The 26,831-nt window shown below is 36.0% G+C and overlaps 1 protein-coding gene across 2 annotated transcripts in view; it reads right to left on the reverse strand.

The window, feature by feature from the left end:
* The window catches only part of NUP155 (nucleoporin 155), a 35,914-nt gene that overhangs the window by 3,313 nt on the left and 5,770 nt on the right, over nt 1–26,831 (reverse strand). Inside the window, exons 4-33 of one of the 2 annotated variants that reach the window (XM_054054775.1) lie at nt 24,413–24,483; nt 23,772–23,858; nt 22,817–22,983; nt 22,280–22,385; nt 21,709–21,782; nt 21,300–21,391; nt 21,070–21,167; nt 20,825–20,977; nt 19,986–20,086; nt 18,625–18,795; nt 17,422–17,532; nt 16,448–16,542; nt 14,849–14,937; nt 13,473–13,532; nt 12,321–12,398; nt 12,067–12,214; nt 11,414–11,480; nt 10,439–10,557; nt 10,129–10,232; nt 8,192–8,325; nt 6,232–6,423; nt 5,445–5,583; nt 4,649–4,784; nt 4,113–4,266; nt 3,716–3,820; nt 3,438–3,592; nt 2,806–2,935; nt 2,443–2,556; nt 1,853–1,973; nt 770–880 (exon numbers count right to left, since the gene is read on the reverse strand). In XM_054054775.1, coding sequence (XP_053910750.1) covers nt 770–880; nt 1,853–1,973; nt 2,443–2,556; nt 2,806–2,935; nt 3,438–3,592; nt 3,716–3,820; nt 4,113–4,266; nt 4,649–4,784; nt 5,445–5,583; nt 6,232–6,423; nt 8,192–8,325; nt 10,129–10,232; nt 10,439–10,557; nt 11,414–11,480; nt 12,067–12,214; nt 12,321–12,398; nt 13,473–13,532; nt 14,849–14,937; nt 16,448–16,542; nt 17,422–17,532; nt 18,625–18,795; nt 19,986–20,086; nt 20,825–20,977; nt 21,070–21,167; nt 21,300–21,391; nt 21,709–21,782; nt 22,280–22,385; nt 22,817–22,983; nt 23,772–23,858; nt 24,413–24,483 — 3,482 coding nt within the window. The remainder of the gene's footprint in view (nt 1–769; nt 881–1,852; nt 1,974–2,442; nt 2,557–2,805; nt 2,936–3,437; nt 3,593–3,715; nt 3,821–4,112; nt 4,267–4,648; nt 4,785–5,444; nt 5,584–6,231; nt 6,424–8,191; nt 8,326–10,128; nt 10,233–10,438; nt 10,558–11,413; nt 11,481–12,066; nt 12,215–12,320; nt 12,399–13,472; nt 13,533–14,848; nt 14,938–16,447; nt 16,543–17,421; nt 17,533–18,624; nt 18,796–19,985; nt 20,087–20,824; nt 20,978–21,069; nt 21,168–21,299; nt 21,392–21,708; nt 21,783–22,279; nt 22,386–22,816; nt 22,984–23,771; nt 23,859–24,412; nt 24,484–26,831) is intronic. The other variant, XM_054054776.1, reaches the window with a different exon arrangement.

The raw sequence follows: 26,831 nt of genomic DNA on the forward strand, positions 1-26,831 counted from the left end.
CAGAAAAAAGCTCTGAAAAGGATCTAGAATTCTCCTGAAATCTGTATGCAGTATGCCCCCACAGACAGGAGTTGATTACTTCAAAAGACAGCACATAACTGTAGTTGCCTAAAATCTTACTAAATGTATAAATGTGTTTTTACTTTGTACTTTAATACAAACAAACTTTACAGTTTTATAAAATGGGATCTGCACAGCACTGAAAAATAACAGTCACTGCCTTTTAAGCTTAATTTACTTTCCATTCAGGGCGAGAAACCTGTAAATTCCAGTTAAATCCTTAGATAATTCTATGAAAAACTGCATGTGTAAAAACCGTCGTGGTTCTGTAATCATACAATCACACTGCGTTTACAAAATTAGAGGCCAATAACAATTCCACTACTACTATTAAGCTAATCTCCCTCTCCTCAATACCTTGTTTTAAAGTCACTGCAGTAACAAGCAAGTATCACAATGCTTTTGCACCGTATTTCCTGGATAAAATTGAAAACTACTGCCCACAGACCCACAAGATCAACACAATCACTACTGACAACTGCAATAATTTGTTGCTTCAGCTACAGAAAAATATTTCACAAATAACTACAGTAATTATGTATCATAAGCATATAATTATTTATCACAAAAATATCAATATTCTTTCCTTTTAGATTTTTAAAGACAGACATTTCTTAGGTTAAAACTTTTTTTCCAAGAGGCTAAAAGAAAGCCAAGACTCATTCCTGTAATGGTTACATTTATCTACTATGCAGGCTAAACAACTTGCCTAAAGGAAAGTAACGGGGTGTGCCAGCATAGATCTTGCCAAGTAACACCATCTTCAGACTAAGTGCTTGCATTCTGTCAGTTGGGCTCAGAGACACACTATCGTTCAACTCTGAAAGTGAAAAGAAATCAGTTAGCGAGAACTTCAGAGAAAAAGTTCCACATCTTTACACAAATAAATCCGGTACTTAGATTACTACTAACACATCAAAATCTTATGCTATTATCACTGCCAAATCAGCACGCAGAAGTGAAAATGTAACTTTTTCTGTCTGTATGCAATAGTTCTCAGATTTTTATGCTTCCTTGAAGTTCCATGCAAATCTACTTAAAAACCCCAAACAAACCAGAAAACCTCAAACCCTTACTACCAAACCCAACAGCAAACCCACAAAACCCACACTACTGCATAGCTTTTCTCTCAAATCACTGTCAATATTGTTCGCACAATGGCAACTTTGAGCATAATATCCAAGAAGAAAAAACAAATGAACAGGAGGAGACAGTGAATTACCAATTCATGGTAAGAGAGGGAGTCAGATTATCACAGCTGAGAGGTCAGGCTTACAGAGCTGTGCCCACCAATCTGCCTCTCTATAAATGGACAAACCCCTTATACTTCCACTCCTGTCAACATTACAGAAATGCTGAGCTCCCTGAAGATCCTTTAATCTTTGTCATTATTAATTTAACATTTTTATTATATTTCCAAATAGTGAAGCATTCAGACAAAATTTCACAGATATTCTTAAGTCGATACATAAAGGCATTTAAGAACAAGAAGGGATGAAATGACTTCTTAAGCATTAACTGGAATTTGATTATTAAAGCCACACACACACACGATATGTGCCAATGTGTATGAAAAAAACCTACTCTTCTGTACTTTAGGCACACAAGACAAAGGTAATAACATTAATGAATTACTAGCTAATTATGCTATCAAACACATTACCAAACAGTCCAGAAAAGAGGCCTCTCACTTGGACATATCATCACCAGCACAGTCAGTCTTTAAAAGCTTTAAATTGTACCACTTTCCTATAGTTCTAGCTTGCACCACTCATAGTCCACTGAGACCTACCTTTCTCAATAATCTCTTGCCAGAGAGTTTGCACCAAGATGGGATCAGAATGACCTGCACAATGTATAATTGCAAGCTTACACTCCGAGAGCTTAAAAGGGTCAGCAAATTCTCCATACAGCTGAAAGAGAAGTTATCAGGCTTTACATTTCAAGTAGGATAAAAAAGGGAATTTTTAAAATGAGCTTTTCTTCATTTTGCATAGTGGACAGACTAGTAAAGACACAACTTCAGTAACTATTGTGAAACACTACATTATTTTTTTAACTACATTTAATTTCACTTCTTAATGTAAAATATGGGATTGCATTTAAGTTATAATTCATACCATTAATTTTCTAACAATTTTCGCAATAAATACAGATACCTAAGAGACTTAACAAAGAAGATAAACACATAGAAAAAGATTAAACTACTGAAGACTGAAGGAATATCAATGTACAGGAAAAGACAGTGTACAATAACAGACATTCTGAGACTAGGAATGTCGATCTGTCTATTACTTTTCCTCGTCAGCAAAGGATCATTCTTGCAAAACATGCCTCCAAAATGTGATAAATAGATTTTTAATACAGAGCAATTTTAATCACCTTGGTTATATCCATCAACTCAGCATCAAGCTGGGAGATTGCATCCTGCACTGAAGAGTGATGGGAATACTGTCGTTGTAATGTTTCTTGTATTTGAAGCTGGATCCTTGCAACCTTGTTTAAAAAGAAATATTTCAAAATCGGGTTAATTTAATCAAAGCTTAAGAACACTCAGAATTAACTTTGACTTATTTAAATGTAGAAATGTCTTACACCTGAGAGTCTCCTATCAACTGTGTAAATTTTGCCATATTGGGAAGAAACCACAGAAAACTCTTTCTATAGAATTGGCAATAAAAATGTGCCAATGACATAAAGGCAATAATGCATTTACAGCTAGCTTAGATTAATATTTTTTCTTACTTCCATTTTCTCTTCTAGTTCATGCAGGAATTCTCCATCTGCAGCTATAGAGGATACAGCAGTGGAACTTTTGGCACTTAAAATGGCACGTGCAATGTATTCAAGGCGCTGCTGAAGAGAAATTTCTGTGCTGCAAAAGGAGTATTAAAAATAAAACAGATACTTAGTATAATTATTTAGGCTTAGTTGTATTGTAACCAGACTCTGGGCTTTAGTATGTGACTTTTCCCGATTTCACTAAATGACGCAGAACATTATCCAACCAGGTAAAACCATCTTTGTTGCAGGCTCTGCTCTAGCGTACTTCTCAAATCTACTGCTCCACAGTTACATTATTGCATTATAAAATTCTGTGTAATAAACGACACTTTAATATGTGGTATTTAAAACAGGAAATATATGGCAAACTAATGTATAATACATAAAACAGACATATAACTCCTTTCCAGTAATGGTCTGGATTAAAAGCTAATATATTCTATTAACTTACTTTTCCTGTTTTAACAAACACCCTTTGCATTGGCCTTTTCTTGTTTGTGTCCTTTTCTTAAAATACCTACACATACTGTTTTGATTTTAGCTAATTTTTGTTTTCCACAATTGCCTCAATATATGCAACACATAATCCATACCTATGCAGGTCAGCCAACTTAGCCAAGATTCTGGCTGCATTACTAAAATTCCTATTCTTTTCAAAGTATCTCCACAGTAAATCCATATAACGGACTTTGTTTTGGTCAATCTTGGTCATTCGCACAAGGTAGGGTTCCAAAAAGGGGGCAGTAACCTACAAAAGTCAAAGATAAAAGAAATGTTTGCTCATCTCTCTTTTTTAAAGCGTCAGCACTACTAAAATTAATTCTTCCAGTTCAGTGGAAACAACTGTTAAATTATAAAGAGATGAGCCCACCTGTAATAGTTTGTCTGCCAAGTCAACTTGTATCAACCAGTTGTAAAGTGCAATACTGAAGAGTTCATCTGTTGAACGCTGAGCCAGCTTTAGCATTTGTTCAAACTAAGGGAAGAAAAGGCCAAAGCTATTATTTCAGAAGCGGCTACATTACATCAAATGTACACATTTTGTACACATTACGAAAATGTGTATGACAATACTTAGGTCCAGGTTATTTGCATGTCATCATTTGTATGAATACTCTGCGCATAAAGAAGACAACTCATGACAAGTCTTGACTTTTATCTACTTTGCAAAATTATTCCATAAAAAAAAAAAAAATAATAAATTCCACACTCCTTCAAATCGTGCTGTTTTCTGGAGTGCAGTCATGACTTTTTTGTGAGTTTCTTACATGGTGCCCGGCTTCTTCATTGCTTAGCATGTTGGGGTCAGATGACAGCACTGGAGGACCTGGCTTTTTGGGTACACTGGGAGACTGAGGAGCAGCTTTACTTTGATTCACTAACTCTTGAAGGGTGTCAGTGATACACTTGTAGCTGTTCAATCTATAAATAGAACAAGAGAAATGAAAAGCTTCATAATTTCCATTGCAACTATATGAAATACTTTTCTCAAATGTCATTACTACATGCCGTTGTAAACACAAGTACTGAAATTTAAAAAGGATAATTGTCAGCTAGTTACCACAACATGGTTTGTTCTCAATCATCTTTCTAACAAGTATTTATTTAATGTTCAGATCACAATGTTTTCTGCACCTATCTATGACAATCAAGGCAGGCATGCTGGGCAAAACCAGCTGTATTGTGTGCCTTATAAAACACCTGTTTGTCATTACCCTGCATACGTTCCCCAAAAGACTTACTTTTCCAGTGACTTAAAATAAAGCACCCCATATAATGATAATAAGTTATCTTGAAAACTTGCCTTTCTTGAAAAGCTTGAAGTCCAACAACATCCTCTTCTGGTTCACCGTTTTTATAGAAATGAAGGCCAAGACCTTGGGGATCTTTCTTCTCAGCAGCTGTAAGAGAGAGCTCTACTACTCCCTCATAGAAACGCACTAGGAAAAAAACCACAACAAATATCACTGCTTGTTATTGTATTAAATGCAGGGAAAAATGCTAAGTGGTATCAAACATTTCCCAGTTTAGCAAGCAACAACAACAAAAAATGCCTTGTTCACCCTGGTCTACATTACACAAAGGTTTATGCCTGCACCTAATGGGTAGGATTATATGCAAGTTTGAAGTTACGCATTTGTACAGAGGCTGAAATCTTGAATGTTACAACAGTTATATCTATATTTAAATTATGTACTAACTTCCACTGCGTAAAAAAGGATTTAGAACCATCTTTCAAACAGCAATTTTGGCATAAACCCTTCCCTGCAAAAGAACAGTCATTTACCCTCTGCTTACATAAAACCCAACCATTTTCCTAAGAACATTTTAATCTCATATATGAAACAGACACTGCACAGTGAAATAAAGGGATGGGTATATTTTCATACAAAAGAGGCTCTTCTGACTGGTTGGTGAAATCTAGAAAGGCTTCTTTAAACAAGAGGTTGACATATAGTAATTGTACAAGTTTAGAAACTGTTTATGGCAAAACACTATAAAATGAGAAAGTGAGTAAGCAAAATGAACAAAAAAGAAGATGGCATGAAAGGATACTACAGAAACTATTTACCTGTACAAAATCAGTGGTTGCCTCTTACCTTGCCTATATTGCGCACAAACATTAGCAAGGTCTACTTGATTGCTGATCTTCTGGTACTCTTTCAGTGACTCCCTTAGCATCTTCTCTTTTTCCAGTTTGCTTTGAGCCTGTCGAGACCGCTGAAGCAGTTCATTTGCCTAAAGACAAATGATGGGAAAATGAAAATTATTCACAGGAACACATTATGAACAGATCATGGATACTGTTGTCAGTTAAGGAGTTATTATTCCAAAGTTCAAAGGTGAAACAGTAGGAACATCTCCAAAGCACTCTCTCAATACCTGATAACACTAAGTTCCTGGCAGAAAGACAGCAGAACGGTGGTAGAGAGAACACCTTAAGAATTAAACTCGCTCCTCAAACAATGACTTTTTTCAAATCTATTTTAAGAGCTTGAAAGAGTGACGTTCTTAAACACGATTAGCTTTTCCACAAATTCCATGAAACTAGGTGACAGAAATCAAGAGGCTACGCTGAAGAAAGATGAGACCAAGAACACATTTTATCAACATCAAGATGACCATTTTATTAGACACTGCACTGGAGGCAGACAACACAAACACCATAAACAACTGCAAATGCTTCAAACCAAAAGCCACATAATTTTCAGCATTAATAAATTACAAGACACAAATACGCACATGACCTACCTTCATTAGTTCTTGTGCTCCTGAAACAACTTGAGCATAATGTTTTAGAAGGATTTTACAAGCTGCTCAACTTATCTTATTTGACCATGCTCTAAAGTTCTGTTTAGGCACTTTAAAATCACTAAGTGGGCTTACCTTGGAACACACAGCATCGTCAGTGCTATAAAGAAGAGGACAGATATCTTGCAAATGGGCAATGATGCCATCCACAGCAGCATTATCTCTGATGTAACAGTTTATGAGAGAAGCAATGAGCGCTCCAGTCAATTCTCTGTCTCTAATTACCAAGTCTTTGAAAGCAGTAACCTTTAGATGTTCTTGAAATTCCTGAAGACAGACAAAATTCAATTACTTTATCGAAGTGTCTACTTTATTCTGTTGAGAAACATTACAATGTTCCAGCAGGAAAACTGTTTCCAGTAAATGAGAACACACAAAACTACCACGACTGAAATGCACAGCATAGAAATACATTACTTGAAACACACATTATATAACAGAATGGAAATAATAAAGCAAGCCCTATCATTGAAGGCACTAGACCCTTGGACGTCAAAGGACAGTGAAAAGTCCTCTTAGCAGACCTCGTCTGCCACCTTCACTAGGTATCACTTTTGTTTCAGATCTCTGCAATTAAGAATAGAATTGGCAGTACCCCTGACTTCACAGGGCATTGTCAGAGCGCACACTCTAGAAGACAAATCTGTCACAGTTTTTAATAATGGAAACCATCCGAGTACTGTCACAGATAAAAAAATGGAAGATGCATAAAAACATCTGTGCTCTTTGTGCTTTTTTATATTAAATTACATTGAAGGTTATTAATTTTTTAAAATTACTATTAGGAATATTTGCTCACATAGAGTTGGCAATAGTTTCTATGGATGATCACTTAACAGCATGAAAATACTATAACAAATCCTCTAAAACTACTGAAGACAAAGGAAATGGTTCTATTTGTTAAACAATTAGTTAACTCCTTGTTCAATACAAGAGAAAAGCTGTTAGAAATCGTGCTAACTCCCCAAAGCCCCAGTGTGAAGACCTCCAGCTTCTCTGCATTTGTAAAGATTAAGACGATGTTCTTTTTATCTACAAAGAATATAACTTCTCAAATAATGTATTTTCTATCAAGTGTGTGGATAGAATAACCAGTATTCAGATTAAAAGCTTCTTCAAGGGCTGGAAGGAAATTCAACATTAGCAAAGGATACACAGCAGCAGCACCCAGAGTTCTGCAAGTCTCTGTCTTTCTAAAGAAGGAAAGGCTGAAAGAACTGGGACTGTTTAGCCTGGAGAAGAACACTCAGGGAACAGTGTATGGGATCTCATTAATATTTATAGTAACATGTAAAGAAGGCAGAGCCATATTTTTCTCAGTGGTTTCCAGTGACAGGACACTAAACAATGGCTAAGAGCTGAAGCAGATGAAATTATACCTGAATATAAGAAAAATATGTTTTACTCTAAAAGAGGTGTAACACTGGAATGGGTTGCCCAGAGAGGCTGTGGAGTCTCCATCTGTGGAGACATTAAAAACCTTACTGGACATGGTCATGGAAAACCTACCCTAGTTGACCTTGCTTTGAGCAGGAGGGAGAGTTAACTTTCAGGAGTACTTTCCAACCTCATCTGTTCTGTGATTCATTGCGGACTCCTACTTGCACAAAAGTGCAAGGGCTTGAGTCTCTACAACCGTATTGCTCTCTACTGTTATACCTTTTCCAACACCAAGGTAAATTGTGAACTCCTCTCGGATAACATCGCACTACTCTTTTCAGGACATTTTGTGGAATGTGCTTAAGTTGAACACACTGTGATTCATAAAAATAAACTCCTTATTAACTGCCAATAAAAGTAAAATAAAAGCTGTTGCTAGTGACACTTTCAATTTGCTAGAAGTGGGTGATGAGGTCATTACTACATGTCAGCCTCAAAAACAAACATTTGCAACCTGACTAAAAATCGATGTGGTTTAAAATCAATTATACATTTCTCAATGAATAAAGCCATATTCCTCTGGGAATATTTAGGTAGCAAAAGAAACTTGTAAGTTAAATACAAACAAATTAAAATCATATGATTTGGACCGTACCTTCTGAAGCTCACCTACAACAACACTGAATTGGTGTTCACACAGCAGCTTCCATAAAGCCAATGCCTGGCATGTTTTGCGAACAAGCTGATGGATGCCTTGAAGTGAGGTCTTCTCAGTTAGCTGTGCCTCAGCTGAAAAAGTAAAGAGATTGTCAATAAGTAACTGTTTAATGTTTCAAATTGGCACATAAACTTTTGGAGTCTTACAACAACAAACTCCTTGAATTTCCAATTTTTTTTGCTCTTCCATTTTTGACTAATGCTGTCTTTGGAGGGAAGTGTCACATTAACATTTCCCCCAAATTAACGCAATCTGTTAAAATTTATTTCAAACTATGCAACACAGAGGGAGTACTTTCTGAAAAAGAAGCGTGCCTTCACGTGAGTGCATAGATTTACACAGCAGTCTTAAACTTTTGTACTTTTTTTCATAAATACTTATTGTAAATATACTTATGATGAACCTAGAAGAAATTGAAACAAACTCACAGATTATATCTTTGTTTGATTACCTGCATTTGCTTTTAGAGAGAACAATTAAAATTACGACTTTGTCAACATTGTCTACACTATCTTAAAAGAATGACAAATACTTCAAAAACTAGTTAACATTTATATCTGGTAAGATGTATTCTATTCACTGAAAGAATAATTCAGACATACTTATTACATAGATGAAACATAATTATAACGATTTATGTCTTCACTTTTGAGGCACCAATAATTACATTGCATCATTTAGCAACCCAAAAGCATTTATGGGCTTTGGAGTGCATAAGAAAGAAAAATAAAATTATTAAATGTCTACCAAAGACTACATAATGACTCTTTAAAAGTAATTACATTCACACTACTGAAAGTAAGCTGTACAGAAAAAGAACTGGTAATTAAAACCCAGGATTATACGCACATGGATCACAACCAACTTGAATTCTGTATATAGATCTGTAACACTTCCCATGTTCCCTGGAAATGGCTCAGCAAAAACTACACTACGTGAGGAGATGAGTTCAGATGGGCTGGTCTTATTTCTAAGTAAAGTTTTGTAGGCATTTCAGAAACTGTAGCTTTGGGAACTTGCATTAGAGTATTTTAATGAAACAACCCTCACTTGTCTCAGAACACATTGCTTAACAGTTGCTATCCTGAAAATATAAACGAACATGCAGCTACTAAGTACTGTAATGAGGAGATGAAACCATCTAATGAAATATGGAGAATATTAGGAAGAAAAAAAAAAGGAGACAGGTAGTGTGCAAATAAATCTCTAGTTTTGTATTTCAATACTATCTGAATGGGGAAAATAGCATGAAGAGGACATATATACACAGAATTGAAATTTAATTCTCTGTATGAGAGAGAATTTTCCAAGTACTTTAAAGTTCAAGCATTTTTATTTTAGCTTAATAAATGGAGGGATAAAACTTGCGGTTTTCTAGTGCCTCAAGACCACTAGAAGTTACTATGCTGAAACCCAAATTCTCTTCACAGAGGTATTCTCCTTTGTGGACCTTTTTATTTAGTTGAGATGTTAAATCTTACAATATTAAACTGAAAGGTAACATCTGCAGCATAAAGCAAACAAAGACTCTTGCCATAGCCAAACTAAAGACTAGAATACTATCTAGATTTGAGCTTTTGTTCTGGGTATACACTTCATCTCTAGTACAGTCTTATGTAAATAATTTTTTCACACCAATGCGACTGCAGAAGCACTGGTTGTGATGGAACAGTACAATATGGTACAGAAGCAAAGAGAAGGTGCTAGAAAGTTAGCTTCCCAACTACAGTGCTTTTCCTCAAGAACTTACTACCAAGTATGGTACATTGATTAATGTCAAATTTGTATGGAAAAAAGACATCTTTATTCAGAGGTTTTAACAAAGAAAGTGAGAAAGGCAACATCCCAATGCAATGTATTGTATAATTACATACCATGATATTTCCTCTGGAGTTCTTGCTGGACTTGCTGAGAACTTCCACCATCAGGCCACACGAAACCCAGAAACCTCTGTTGCAGATTCATTGGTGTGCTGAAACTGCAATTCCAAAGTAAAAAGAGATGCTAATATGATTACAAATACTTAGTCTTTTAATGATTATATCTAACAAATTACTTTTAGCATTTGAACAGTTGAAGCTGGAGACTCTACATACACTTAAATTCAATGTGGATATGCATGGTATAGTTTTTCAACAGGTAGACATTAAATACCACTAATAAACTTAATATGATGAATAATACCTTGGGTTTCCAAGGGCTCCTAGGACAGCAAACTGTGAATTTCTGTCCAGGAATTCTTGTAAACCTTTCAGTTCCTGTAGTACACATTCCAGCACGTGGGAAGGAACACTGCTTTCCACCTGGAAAAGAAAGCACACAGTTCTTTACTGAAATCTTGGTTTCAAAATTTTTTTTCCAAAGTTCTACAATTTTCAGCTAAAGCCACTAAAAAGACAAACAGAAAGGAGGTACAACAAGTAAATAGTCTAACAGTGATTCTATCACTAGAACACAACTTTATTATACCACAGTAACTGAGGTGAAGAGGCAGTCGTCCTCTGAAGATACAGAACATTCAAGATGCTACTTTGACCACCTGACAACCGAATCAGCCATGTTATACTATTCCGAACTCTGAACTAAAACAATGATTAAGCATTGCTAAGACAGAGTAGAAATGCCAACTCTTCCAGACTCTCCCAGTTACCTTATAACTGGAGCAGGAAAGCTCATGTAGCAGTTAATTTGCATCACTGAAATTACTCAGTTCAGGATTCTATTAATATCCACAGTCAGAAAAGACTATGTTTTTCATCACAAACAGAAAGTGAAACACCAAAATGTCAGGAAGACGCTGGAAATTTTTTTGGTCCTTACACAACTGCAATGTTCATCCTAACCCACTTACGCATTTTGGTGTTAGGCTTTGTCTGGAGGGGGTATACAGAAATGAAGACGGTGCCATCGTTAAACATGATTAAAACTGGCCATCGCCAGTTAGAAAGAGATCAAATAACATTTAAGTTTCATAAAAATATTAGCTTAAAAAGATTTTAAAACTATATTTACTGGTCAGTTAAAAGTGTGGCACTTAAGAAAACATTCAATTAACAACATTTTTTCCTTATCAGTTTATAATTGGGAACAGAAGTATAACAGGGTTTAAGACACACACTATAAGAAACTTCTAAAAATACAGAACAATCTTTTACATACCGCAACAACTTCTCGATTGCCACTTTTGAAAACTCTCTCCACAACTATACTGCCATCCCAAATATTCCTGGAACACAACAGTACAGTGTTAAAAGTGAAGTAATTTAAGCAAGTCTTTTTGCAAGTCTTCAAAGTGCAGTTTCTTAAGAAAAAAAATAGGTAATGTTTTTTACTTCAAGGTTTAAAATGATTTTAATATCAAAAAATATTCATTATTTTAAAAAATTAATTATTAAAAATATTCATTATTAAAAATAACAATAATTATTTAAAAATATTCAAATATTCAAAAAAGTTACCTTTACACATTTCTGAATGGTATCAATACAGACAATTAACAAAATTTCAAGCTTTTTCAATCAAATTCAATCAATTTTAATTTCAATCAAATGAAGTTTGTTTAGGTTGGAAAAGACCTCTAAGATCATCAAGTCCAACCCTTAACCTACCACTGCCAACTCTACCACAAAATCACTGTCCCTAAGCACCACGTCTACACAACTTTTATATACCTCCAGGAATAACACAACATAAAAATGCACTTCACTAATTTCAAATTTAACTCATGTTAAGATAGAATTCACCATCTACGGGAAAGAAAAACTATAAAACAAACTGAGGGATAGAATCTCTTTTTTACACAAACATCTTACCCTATAATCCGAGCAAAGTATATGCAGATGCCATTATGTCTTCCAGAAAATACTATCTCGGGACCCATCATTCCACTAACAGATGTACCAGGGTGAGACAGAGAATTCCCAGAAGGAAAGGGAGTTGATGCAGCAGGAGGCTGGAAACCTTGGTTTAAAGTAGGTAAATATTACTCATTTAAATGCAAATAAAAAAGCCCATCAGAAAAAAAAAAAAATCTCCATTTCTCTAGCAAAGCCAAAGAAGGCATTACCTTGCCCTGGTGTTGTCAAAAAGCTAGTATATGGAGTATCAAGCTTAGGATACGAAGGATCAACAGTCAAGGGGGGAACTAAAAGGGAAAATAAGTGAAGGTAAGTTTGTTAAAAACAAATGAACAAATTAAAAATAACTCCTAAAATATAACCCATAAAATCTCCATGCAAAAGCAGCAAAGTTGTTAAGTCAAGTACTTTAAAATCAGAACCATTCCAATAGCTATTGCAGTTAAATAACAAATTGCGCTCATTTCTTATCAACCCAACACTCCATAAGTGAATCTAATGGATATGTTTCTTGCAAGAGCATTTTTTCCCCAGCACTTTTGTGTTATTTATTGCACACCATCTGTTCCCTGCAAATACTGTCCACATACTTCTTCTTGTTCTTCACATTCTGACTGGTACCATTCCTGATTAGGGCATCTATTGTCAAAGCACCCACTTTCAGTCATTTAGATCTTTTCAAAGAACGTCAGTTTTACCTTCAAAGAACTCGGCTGAAAGAAACTAGTACTATTACTCCTAATTTTTACGTAGGGCAGTTGGACAAACACTACAGCAACATTGTTAACTTTGACCATCCAGTTTGAGACTGTCCACAGCCTCAGATTTAGCTGTGAGTATTCAAACCTTCTGCAGATTAAGTCCGAACACCTAACTTAGGACCTGAAAATATGAGGAACACGTGGCCATCTACAAAATGCCCATGTACCAGCAGCATGAGGATGATACAGCATGGAAAGGACAAGAAAAATGGTGCTCTGAAAATTTGGCTTTTATCTAAAGAATCACTCCTTCTTCCCTTCTTCACTACAGTTCTCCCAATTTGGCAATATGCAACAGCGCAAAGGATTAAGTCCTTCACTAAAAAGCATCAATGCATTCACAGAGCACACTCTCCTGCGTGCCAACCAAAGCACAAACTTGCAGAAAAGCAGCATGCAAGCCTATGACTAGATTTTCAACAGTGGCAAAAAGAAGGAACTAAGTTGAAGGTGACTGGCCTTTTAATGCTAACATTATTGTAGCATAGTTTCGCATGCAAAATTTCAATGTGTTTTAATCAATTTCTGTCAGCATTATTTGACCCACCACACGGGACATCCACAATACCAGAATCCTAATTTAATATGACAGTTCTCTACCCTTTGAGCAAACGGAGTAAGGAGTAGCAGAATGGTGACATCTTCCACTTGGACCTGTCACTGAAGCAAAATTGAGATACGTGCTTTGGTAGTTGGTTTCAAAGAGGCACACATGACAGCAAAAGATAAAAATATCCAAGAACTTAGGCTCAGGGAAAATAAATTGACTTCTACAAGAAGTCATCTTATTGATTGCAGAGCTTCCTATCGTTTCTCCCACATCTTACTTCTATTCTCAGTTTCCTTCAAGCACCTGATCTCCCCCACAGCTGCTGTTCTCTCTAACTCAGATTTAATTTTACATTCTTAGGCCTTGCCTCTCAGTTCCTGACCTCATTGCTATTGTTCCACAACATCAGACTTGGCAAGTGATGTCATTGATGCCTTAAAAATAGTCACTATTCTTAGTGTTCTAATACTAGTTGAGAACTCTAAAAAGACAGTCAACTGTTTTTCCAAAATGTCATCCCGTCAGCACACTCTTCTCCAATACTCATGAATTTGGGTGTAAGTCAAAACTAGCACTGAAATGGAATTTCTTAGCATTCCAGGCAATCAACTATTTTTCTCAAGTCTGATGTGTAAAGTTGAATGCCACATGTCAGGTAAGGGTAAAGGCTCTTGGAAATTAATGAGTTTGTGAATTAAAAAAAAAAAAAAAAAATTAATTTAGCATTCAAAATCAGTATTACAACTTCTTTTTTTTAACAAATGTTTTTTATCTGGAATTGAATTACATCTGTTAAGGGACAACATCCTGAAGCAAATGTAGACAATTAAGTGAATCTGTGTAATACAGAAAGGCCTCCACTCCAAAAAGCATCAAGTCCTGAGTAGAAAAAGACAGTACTATTCTCATTTGTAGATGGCACTGACGACCTAAGCAGAAACCTAATGTTGAAGATAGAGCTCTTACAGGGAAAAATCACTCCACACAATTAACATGTTTCTTGATCAAAATTTTCCTTTCCTCTCACAAGCAGTAGCTGCAGAGGTATGACAATGACGTTGTAAGAAGATACTCTGCTAGAGACACAAAACAACCAATTAATTTCGTAGTGCTTGAACTACAGTATTGATAATTGGTTCTTTGGCTGCTGAAGTCCCTCTGGCAGCAATAAATGGATACCTTCTTTACACATTCTTAACAGATTATATACAACATCCAGACATAGTTTGAGATCACATCACCCTCTCATTAAATCCAAAAAACACTCAAGAGGAAATGGGAAAAGCCCTCTGTAATTAATTGCCAGTGAAGGGAAAAAACAGGACTATTTTGGACAAAAAGAACACAGGTACCTGTGAGAAGAAAAAATACAACATATTTAATGAAAAAAAGACCTGTCCAAAACCATGAAATGCTTGGTACTTACTGGCAGGAACAGGAGAACACAAAGTAGGCCCAACATTGGCTGGAGTAGGCAGAGCTGATGGAAATCTCATTTGTGCTTCTCCCCCATACCTAATGTTTACATGTAAAGACAAAAAATTATTCACACTTCATATACAGTCTACTCAATTTTCATGTCTTTGAGAATTAACAGCAATATTGGTTTTTTTTTTAAAGTGAGGAATAAAAATCCTAGCATAAGTTTTCAGAAGTATTTGTGACTGCACAATACTTTCGGCAGATGAAAAGGAAATTAACTGAACACATTATATGAAAAGCAGTAACATAAGCAATTGCAAAGAGAAGTTAGATGAATAAGTTTTTTTTTTTATGGATGTTTCAAGTTCTGTGGTGATAAGATATGAAGAGGCTTTAAAGAGAAATTTACCAGTTCTCAAAATCAGGCTTATGCTTTAGTAATCTTTAAGGTTTACCCCCACAGGGAAGTGGAAATGATATAGCTGAGATAAACCATGTTTATCCTTCTACCATCCACAAGTTTTATCCATCTCTCTCCCACCGTGCTGTGTGAACACTTAGTTAATGTCTTCGCTTGCTAGTGCACATCTCTCCAAAGTTATTACCCACATTTTCTTTCCGATTTTGTAATATGATTTTGAGTTTAATAAAGAGCAACTATTTATAGCCTACTAAGAACAGCTGACTTGATTCAACACCTGCACAACTTTTAGCAAAAACCAAGCAGAGACTATGAGACTCAAACTCTAGCACAAACATACAGTTAAATTTGCATATTTTATCATCATTCTCAAAAGGAGTACCTTAGCAAAACCCTTTTCTCTCCTCCAGGCCACATGCCCTGTGAGGACAGGCAAGAGACCCATGATACGCCAACTTGCTTAAGGCAGTTAATTAAAATACACACATATACATATCTGCACCATACCAAGTTCACGCAGCACTGAAGATACATGCATGACAAATCAATCCTCCAGAGTGCAAGCCCATACTCCCTCACTCAACTTGTAGTAGAGAAAACCCAAAACCAACCAATCAAAATGCAAAAAAAAATAATCAGCATGTATGACTGAGAGCCATCAGGCCCTAAACAGGGTATGTCTGTTTGAATAAAATTCCTTGGCACAACGGTGAACAGCATAAATAACTACAATATGTTAAGATAAAAAAAAACCCAAAAAAACCCAAACAATACAAAGAAACCTAAGCCCTCCAAAATTTTAAAAAATTGTCTGTTCTTTTCCAGCTGCCTGAGTTGGTCTCATTAAAGATATTACTACACACTGCACTTCAATTAACTGGATACTGTGAAGTACATATAAGTGCACTTCTGGCAGATTAAACTACCTCTTCAATCGCCACCTCTACCTGTGGAATACAAGCATCGAAGTGGGGAACTAACCAGAAGTCACCATTACAAGAACCTTCCTCTTTTGATGAACCCTAAATTAGTGCAAAAGCATATTCTGCTAGGTTCAACAGTCTATACTAATTTTATAATAATGCTCACTCAGGCAGCAGGTTAAAGACCCTGTACAATTATTTAGTAGCTGTAGTGATCCTGAGCATTGCGTTCAGAATAACCCACAGAATTGAAACTTACCTGAAGAATGCTCGAGTAGCCCAGGTAGACACTTCTCTATCACATGCAGCGTTAGAACAGGCCAAGATAAGGCAAGTGGCACAGGCCTGATCCTCCTAGAGCACACCATGCTATTAGTGTGGCAGCTTATATCAAGTTGCTAACAAATGCGTAGAAGTTACACTGATCAATAACTAAACAGTAAAAACTTTTTGCACCATTTTATTTAGAAGTCAAGGAAATCAGCTCTTCCTAATTATAGGCAGGAAGTGGATTATAGTGAGGCATCCAACTGTAGCTGGTAAGTCTTTGTTACACACAGTTTTTGCAAAATCAGTATGATTCCTGGTAGGAAATATTCTTTATGTCTACCACCTAAATATGACTAAGACTGATGCAATCTCTGTAGAAACACGAACTAAGAGTAAAAATAATAGTTTGCGCATTCTAGTGGCCTGTTAAAATATCACTTAGTCTGTCCTATCAAAGCACAAGATTACAGTGGACATTTACTACCTATATAAATTGGTACCAGTCAACTTAAAATTGTAATCCACATTAGCTTCCTTTCTGCTTGTTTGTTACTTACGTTAATCAGAAAACCAATTATACACACCTCTACTGGCCTTCAAGGAGTAAAAACATCTGGAAGTAGTAGGAACTTAACTTTTTAAAAAACTCTTCCTTCCCTGATCTTAGTTGAATTCCTTCTTCCTAAACTAAAAACTGCACTATACTTCTGCATTCAAGATGCACATCAGTTTCAGGAAAAATTAAAGACTTCCGTTTTTAGATATTATAAAACAAGAAGTTATTTCTCATTATACTGCCTTGTTTGAAGTAGACAATAAAGGAGGAAAAGCCAACTCTTTAATTGATAAACAAAACATGACCCAGAAGTTTACAGCAACAACAAAAAGATGCTAGAGAAAGTGATTAAATTTAAGTAAACATTATAAAACCTTTATTTGTCCTAACAGGAAAGAAGTTCTTACCTGATGCAACTTGAAAAATCTTTCAATCTCTTCTCCATCTCCACCTACATTGCTAACAAGCAGATGCCGCAGCTGATCAACAGGTCTCAGTTTATGAAACATAAAGCTCCCCTAAAAGTAATCCAAAATAAATTAGAATGAAGTTGTATTTACTGCGGGCATACCAACATCTCCTCCCAACAATGCTTATCCCTAGCATTCCGAGTTTTCCCTGGTCGCATAATTGGATGGAAGTATAACGTGAATGGTGGCTAAAGCCAGGTTCCATTCACATGCAGAGAATTCTCTAGTGAGTCTACGAAAGGCAAGACAAACACTGCAGTGGCCATAAACTCTCCATAAACAATTTACTTTTGATTTACTTTTGTTTCGCCCTACATGAAGCAAAAAATATAAACATACAGCAAATAGATGCAGAAAAGAAACATTAATGTATCTTCCAAATCCTCAAAATTGCCTGGAAAAAAATGCTTGATGATGAAGGGCATGGTAAGACTCTACACTCAATCACCTTGCCTGCAACCACACTAACTACTGGAGAGAAGATATGATTAGTGCCTTTAACAAAAAAAGCTGCGATTAAACAAATGCAGGTTGAGTGTGAGGTTGCTAGACATCGATGGTAAACCATCTTTTTTCAAACTGCCTATTGGTTTAAATATCAAGTGCTCCAAAATATTGCTAACTGTAATCTGAAAAGAGACGTAGGAAAGTTAATTTCTTTTTTCTTTTTGCGTGTTTTGTACCTTAAAACCTTTTTTACAAGACCTTTGGGGACTTTGGGAAATTATTTGTTCAAATTTCAATTGCCAATAAAATTTACTCAAACTATAAAATCACAGAATCACTAGGTTGGAAGGGACCCACTGGGTCATCAAGACCCCTATTTTCTGGGTAGCCAATGTCTGTTTCAATTTCATATATACAAAACCAAGGTTAAAAGAAATTCTCATTATCTGTATCTACAAGGGTCTCCAGAGACGAAAATAAAACTACCAATACCCTTATAAGAGAAGCTGGCCCAATAGCTTTGAGTAAACTTAAAACAGGTACAGATGGTATCAGCAATCTTCCTTATTCATCCTTATGTTGAGAATACAATCTTAAAAAGATATCCAAAATTAGTATTTTAGAGGTTTAGATCAGTCTTCCAAATTTGTACTTACTCTTTTAATTCCCTATATTAAGAAAAGTAATACTCACCTGGGCTGAAAGCAGAACAAACTTTTTAGGTGGCAGCATGTGTTGTTGCACAACAACAGGTGAATCAGTTATTGGAATAATGTCTTTATTTAGTGGTGTTACAATCTTCTGAACTTTAAACTCATCAATAGCAGAAAGAGCCCAGGAATGCCCATCAACACGGGTGGTCATCTGAACAAGAGGGAGGTATTATACACAATTTAATAACAGACATTTATTTTGTACATCCATGGTGATATCTTATTATTTACCATTTAAAATTAAACAGAATAGAATCTACTCTTGACACAAGAAAACCCAAAGCAAATAAGTGAGTTTTTGCATAGTCTAACAGAAGGTTACCACTGAATTTACAGCTATATGTATACTGTGGCTTACCGGAGACAGGGATGGTGTTTTGTATTTAAATGTAAAACAACTTGAAAAGTGGGATACTTTAATGCTGCTACAGTATAAATAGCAACAATCTGCTAACCATATCAGTACCACGTACCAAAGGTAACACGAATTTAAATTATTTCTCAAAGAATCAAAAAATGTGGGAACTGAAACATAAAGGTTTACAAGACTTTCACAGTTGGCAGTAGTATTTCAAATATAGCTCAACAAGAGACATAAGGTAGTGAAGACATTGCAGAAAACTATGTATGCTAACAAGGAAGAACTGCTGCTCAAGCACAGGCTGCAGTTTTGTTTGGGATACCAAGGTGTCTCTTCCTATCAGACGCCTTGGAGAAAAACCAACAGGTCAACACTGGGGATATATATTTATACGTAAGTTTTTGCAGGGAAAGGATTTGGAGTAATTATAAAGCTCCTTTGTAAGTTATTAAAACAGCAAATAATGAAAAACTAACTTGAAACTTTTAACTTAAACAGCCTCTGCTCACTCCTGCTCTACCACTGCTCTTTCAATAATACTACTTTTGACACGTCACTTCTCCATTTCAAAAGACTTCAGGCTTCCTTCAGAGCTAGAATACACAAAATGTTCTCCCTGAACTGATGCATAAGGCAACCAACCCTCTCCAAATCCCTCTTATAAACTCACGTAATAATTAGGAAAAAAGAAAATGAGAGAAAAAAAATAAAGATTAAATAATGAAGAGATAAATAATGCCTGAAATCTAATGAAGACATGGCATATCAGTTTCAATAAAGAAACCTAAAGTCTCTAGCATGCACACTAATGTCTACTAATATTTTTTAGTTTGAAGCATCTTGATTAGTAGCTTTGTATTTCCAAACTCCTCATGGAGGTTTTCTATGAACTACCCATTCCTTGCAGATAGTATCTGCTATCAAAAATGAAAAAATAATACCTAGATTTCATCAAAATTGTATAAAGTTTACTTTAGTACCTGTGTTTCCATCATTGGCTTTTGAAAAGGGAAAGAATCATGATTGATACACCACAGGATGTCATTATCTTCATTTTCTGAAGCTGCCATCAAGAGGACCCCTAGCAAGAACAGCAATATTAAGTTTGTATTAGAAGCAATGATCATGCAAATTCATTAATTCTTTATTTACTAAAGATCAAACTCTAAGTCCTAATCATGCAATTTGAACGGCAACTCCTGAGTTTGTATGCCAGAGGGTTCTTCAGACCACTAATAACATCATTACTCCCTATTCTAAAAGGTACAAAGAAAAATGACCATACAATAGGTAGAAAGTGCCTTAAAAATGAGATGTTTAAATGGATCATGCGTGGAAATGCATTCAGAAACGACTTCAAATTAAAAATAATTATGTATGACTAAAAGGGTCAGTAACATAGAGATGTTTTCCTGCCCAAATTTCTGCAGCACTTTTAAAAATTACAATCAGAAGTGACATAAACCTGCAAGCATCTGGCAGCTGTTTGGTATCTTATGTGGTATCAGCAGCTAAATGAGTCAAAAAATGAACAAAAGTCAGCACACACTAAATTCAGCATAAAAGGCTCTAAAGAGGTATGAAGCCTATTCTGTCCCCTGCTTTCAAGAACTAATCACACATGCCCAGACATACATAGGTGAATGAGAGCACATTAAATCTATTTTATGGAGAGATAAGAAGAAAAAAGGTTGATCAACACATGAACAACCCTTTTCTCTGCTCCAACATTGCACTTTAAGAAGAATTAAATTCTGAAAAACATGACAACCCTTCACTTCCAGGAATTCTGCCATTACCACCCTGTACCGCTGCTCACCTTTGCTATAAAGAGCTCTGTGAACCTTTGTGGGCTTCTCCACATTAGAAGCAGCTGAAAATCCAGGTGGCAAACGGACATGAACCAAGGTTAACATGGAGGGACGAGCTGCTGGATGCTTAAATTGTGAAGTACTAAAATACAGCCGGACACCTGAAAAAGATTAAAAATGGTCACAACTTTGCTAAACTGTGCAGATGCCATTTATAAGTTTACAAGAGGGGACACTAGCATTGCTTTCTTACCTGCATGTGTGATTGCTAGTAGCTGACAGTCTATGGATTCAGAATTTTCAATCACTGCTATTTGAACAATAGGCTTAAAAACAGAACGATCTATTGTTCTAAAAAACAAAATTTTAAAAAAAAATACACTCTCAATCCAAAGAATTAAGCAAGTAACAGTCTTCAAAAATATAGCGTGAAAGTACTGGCCTTAAAGAAAGCCTCTTACATTACAATCGTAATAAATATACCTGGCAATGCTCCCAGCAGCAGAAACTATAGAATTTTGTGAAAGAGAAGTAACTCTCGTCATTCCTTGACCATCTTGTCCCAAATCGTAAACCTGTAATTCAATAGTAGAACTTTGTGATTTACAGTTGAATTAATTCATACAACCTCACCTACCAAGCAGCAACTCAAATTCTGTTTTTATTTCACCCTCATGTTTCCATGATCTTCCAGTTGAAGATCTTTTTTGAAGATCAAAAAGCTACTGTCTCCTCAGGAGAAAGTACTTCTGGTCTTCAGCACACACTTTGTTACAAAACCAGAATAATATCCTGACAAACCTACGGAAAATTCACAGGTACTGAGGTAAACTTAAAAAAATTATATAAACATTAGTAACAGAGCTAAGAGTCATCAGCAGAAATTACATACTTGCAGCACTCCTTTTTCTGAGCGGGTGTATAAGATATTTCGAGAGTTGTCAATGGCAATTTGAACTACAGGATCTGGGGAGGGAGGCAAAAAGGGAGACCTTGTTAAGAAATGTATAAGAGAGAATATCTATAAAATAATTAATTTCAAGTTAACAAAAACTACAGGAGTCCCACACAAGATTCCTAATGAAACTGATCTAAAACAACAATCCATTTCACATAATTATTAGTAAACTAAAGAAAAAAAGTATAAAAATTTCAATTGTTTAATAAACAGTGAAACAAGGTAAAATTATTTACTTAAAGATTGTACCCACTAAGCACATATGAATTTTGTATTACAGAACACTACCTTTAAGCCTAAATGGCAAACTTCCTCAACTCTGATTTCTATTTCCTGAACCAGACACACAAACAAGTGACCTGATTTTTATAATCATCAACCACTGCAAGTTTTATTGAAAACAGCCAAACGCTCTGAATGAGGAAACTATTCTGTCTGACATCTTGGTAGTATAATTTAAAAGATTACATTAAATTTTCAGTAACACTTTAACATCACTACTTACCATCTTCTGAGAACGTGAACTGTAGCAATGAAGGAATAAGGAAAGACAACATGCTCTTTGAATGGTTAATTTTCCTACAGCGCTGGCTAAACCAGCCTGCTTCAGCCTACAATTTAAAACAAACACAATGTTGAAAGAAAAAGAAAGAAAGAAAGCTCCACTAACAGTTATTTTTAAAAAGTTGTTAATAGGACAAGTATGGAAACAAGCAAAAATCTAACTACACATTTAATTAGAAAAGTACGTGGTTTTCAACTGAAAGAAACAGGTGATAATTAAAAGGAAATTTTTACATAAAAGGGTACAGAAGGTGACAAATTTAATTTTATTTTTGAAGCTGACCAAAGATGTGTTGCTACTCTATCTTCTTTAAAGAAAATGCATCTACAACAAGACGTCAGAGCTGCTGTGCAACCAAGCCATGCAAAATAATTATGGACGAAAAAAAGACAGCAAATCACATTTTACAACTCGTAGTGCCTAGATCCCACAGTCATGCAACAATAAAAAATGTGTATGTGTAAAACTTATAGTTACCTGGTATGCTACTTCATATAAGCAGCCATCTTTTCCAGCCAAAAAGATTCGCCCATTATCAGTAGATGTTATTGCCAGAATGTATGTGTTGTCAGTAGGGAGTGAGTAAAGAGGGTCTGGTAGCAGCTGCATTCCTCCAGACATACTGTCATTGAGTGATCCAGAACCTTAAATAAATAAATTGATCAATCCTCTTCCATTTTTTAAATTGTTCTCATAAATATTACAGGTCTGTGATATGAAACATTTCGGAAAACAGGAAAAAATACAACCAATTTCATAATCCCTAAACACATTCTTGTATAAATATTCTCCAAAGTGAACTGCAGAGTAATGGATCTTCTATTTAAAAAAAAAAATACGTGTAAATTCTGCGTAAAGTTTCCAAGTCAGGAAATGCAATGTTTTCCATTTCTACACATTGTCATATCCTCTAAACTGTGACAAGTCTAAATAACAACTTTCTACTTTCTCTTTCACATCAAACATAAAATGATAGCAGAAGATTGTAATCCTCTCACTTTCTCCAAAGAATTCTGTTTTTCCTCTCTGTATATATGGAATAAAAATATGGTAATGGGTTCTCAATTTCTGTGGATGGAATACAATGCCAACCAAACTAATGAACTGTATTCACTAGTTTCAAGATTCATGGCCTTTTCCCCGCTCCCGCTCCAACATGCTGTTTAATAAACAGGAATTCCTGTTCCAAAAGCTCTTTCTATATTAAACTGGTGAATAATACAACTCAATGCTTCCATGGGAGTCCAGGATCCAGCAAGTGTATATCTCATAAAAATTGTTTCCCCCCCCAGTCTGTAATGCGATTCAAAAATAATTAGCAAGGCACTTAGTATAAGGCCTTGTTTTTCTTCTTTTCTTTCCCTTCTTTTTTTTTTTTTTTTTAAATCAGTCATGTATATTTCTTCATGCACAAGAGATAAAAGAGAATTACCTATATTAGCACAACTGAGCCCTAGAATCACAATATCCACAGGAGTAGCCAAAACAAGTAAGTGTCGTACATGAGGCTGGAAGATACCTAAAAGAGGAGAAAATAAAACCTTAGTATGCAGCCAACCTCTCAGATCACAATGATGTATCCAACGCACCCACAGCAATGACGTATCGATTGACTAGAGGAAACAGTCATATTTAAGACCCAAAGATCTGCAAAACTCTAGAATTAGAAAGAAGAATCAGCTAGCAGTTCAGCTTTCAGTTCATTAAATATAGGATCTTCAAAATTACGTTTTTCTTACAAATGTGTTTCTTTTAAATTCAACCCTACTGCTAACTGAACTTTGACTTCAATGTTACCTACTCAGGGCTAAAAACCAGGAATTCATGTAAATTTTCACTTGAAAGTGTGTATTTATTAACAGGATGAATGTTATGAGGATGATGTGGCAAAAAAATGCAAGCTTATCATTGCAAATTATTTATTGTTAAACTAAACATTATTTGTGGTCTGTAATTCATACCACAAAGTTCCTAAAAATAAAACAAATCCACGTATATTGTGTACACATATACACACACAAAACAGTTTCACACATGTACATATTAAATAAACATACACAGAAGGGTCTTTACCTTCTTTTGGCTTCACAAGACCCACTGCAAGAATAGTTTCACTAAGACCATCAAAATAAGCCAGATCTCCCCTGTCAGCAAAGAAGTAAAAAAAGAAAAACTTCCATAAAGCTTGTCATGGAGTAACACATAATACTGAATTAAATGAAACTGCATTCTGTATATTTAAAAATTATTTTATTGTAACAGTCTAAAGCCATCTACTTCTTTTGCTTTGGGTGAAAGCAGATCCAGTGGAATGGAATGACAGAGAAGTTTCACAGCATGTACCGGCAGTCATTTGAGCTGCTTGGAGCCACTACAGCTGATTTTTGTCTGAAACCCAACCGTAGTATTTTGTATTTTTTGGTTTTTTAGAATTCATAGTCTACTCTGAATTACACAATGCAGCATCTGCAATGCTGATTAACATCAAGACGGAGAAACCATTTTTTTTTTGTCCCATGAGAATTATCTAAAGCAAGAATACCCAACTTCCTTCCAAACACCTTATGTTTAACACCATGCAGCACTGTATTACTTGGGGAGCATACTAAATACACTGTGGCACAATGTAAATGCATGGATAGGAGCTACATGAGCTACAACCTCAACTTCAGTGTCCTTAGGAAAGGCAACAATATGTATAAAGCCATTCTCACTGAAAGAATTCTTACTACATAGCCAAATGAAGAAGCTAACTACAAACACATCACAGCCATTCAATAACCTCATAAAATTATCTTCATTTTTATGCATCATTAAAAGAAGCTAGGCAGGAGAGCTTCAGAACTAATGCTGTATTTCTTACCATTTTGGGAATGATTCATCACTGTACCTGCACCAGAGCGCTTACTAAATCAACTTAGAATAGTTTTTTTTCTACTTTTTTGTGGGGGTCCACAGCGGGCTGAGGACCCCTGCTTAATGTACCCGGAAGGAGATCATGGGACGGGAAGTGGGCAGACAATATAGGACCGTGCATGAAAGTAGTACTATCCATTCACAGATTGTTTATGTATAAGCTAATCCAATCATGCGGAGACACGTGTGTTAATAAAGGGTATAAGAGGCGCGTGTAAGATCAAGCGCGCGCCGGCCAGCCATGTAACTTCAATAAAGAAACTTGCTTCCACATCACCGTGTCGTGTCTCAACAGTGACATCTGGTGATACAGCTAGCGATTTTCTGAGTTTTAATTTTGGGGTTCCCCGAGATGGCACAGCCACTAAAAAAGAGATTTCGGCAAGAATAGCCAAGACAAGCAGCGAGAGAAGCTGCTAAAAGAGTTTTCGGCAAGAATAGCCAAGAGCAGCAGTGAAAGAAGCTGCTTAATCCCGGATCCGGGGCTTTTAAGAAGACAACGAGTGCAGTTCCTTCGACTAATCATGCAGAACCCACAAGAAGATATCATTGGAAGGTTTTACCCCAAGGGATGAAAAACTCACCTACCATCTGTCAATGGTTTGTAGCCCAGGCACTGAGTGTTGTACGGCAGAAATATCCTGAATGCTATTGCTATCATTATATGGATGACATCTTATTGGCTGCTGCAATGTCAGAACAATTAGGAGAATTGGAAAGGGACACTAGACAAATGTTGGAATGTTATGGCCTGGTCATTGCCCCTGAAAAGCTATAACGTGTTCAGCCGTGGTTGTATTTGGGCATGGAAGTGCTGGCCAAAACAGTCCAACCTCAGGCAATTGAGATAGTAACTGAAATCAAAACTTTAAATGAAGTTAAAAAAATAGTTGGAATTATGAATTGGCTGAGACCCTATTTAGGCCTTACATCATCACAAATACAACCCCTAGTTGATCTGTTAAAAGGGGACAGAGATATTGCAGCACCCAGGATTCTAAATAAGGAAACCAGAAACGTTCTGACACTTGTAGAGCAAAGCCATTCAGGAAAAGCATGTCTGGCGCATTGACCTGACTGTAATTGTGCAGGCATTGGTCTTTGTGGAAGGCTCAATGCCCTATGCTGCGCTTGTGCAGTGGGATCAGGGGTGGGAAGACCCCCTCCATATATTGGAGAGGATCTTCTTACCATTTCAAACTAAAAAGGCTGCTCCAGGATTATATGAGCTGTTAGCTCAACTCATTATAAAAATGTGTGGAACTATTGGCATGAGATCCGGAATGTATTGTTATTCCTCTACAAGTTCAATATTTTGAATGGTGTCTTGCCAATAGTTCTGCACTTCAAGCCGCGCTACTTAATTTTACAGGCCAGATATCGTATCATTTTCCTTCCCATTCACTTTGTAAACTGGGAACTCAAATCTCTATTGCACAGAAATTGTTAAGCCAAACAGCACCTGTTGATGGACCCACAGTTTTCACAGATGGGTCTGGGAAAATGGGAAGAGCTGCTGTTACATGATTTGGTGGCCAAAATTGGCAACAATTAATTGAGCATCAACAAGGCTCCC

Source organism: Cuculus canorus, chromosome Z, assembly GCF_017976375.1.
Source record: "Cuculus canorus isolate bCucCan1 chromosome Z, bCucCan1.pri, whole genome shotgun sequence".
Lineage (NCBI taxonomy): Eukaryota > Metazoa > Chordata > Aves > Cuculiformes > Cuculidae > Cuculus > Cuculus canorus.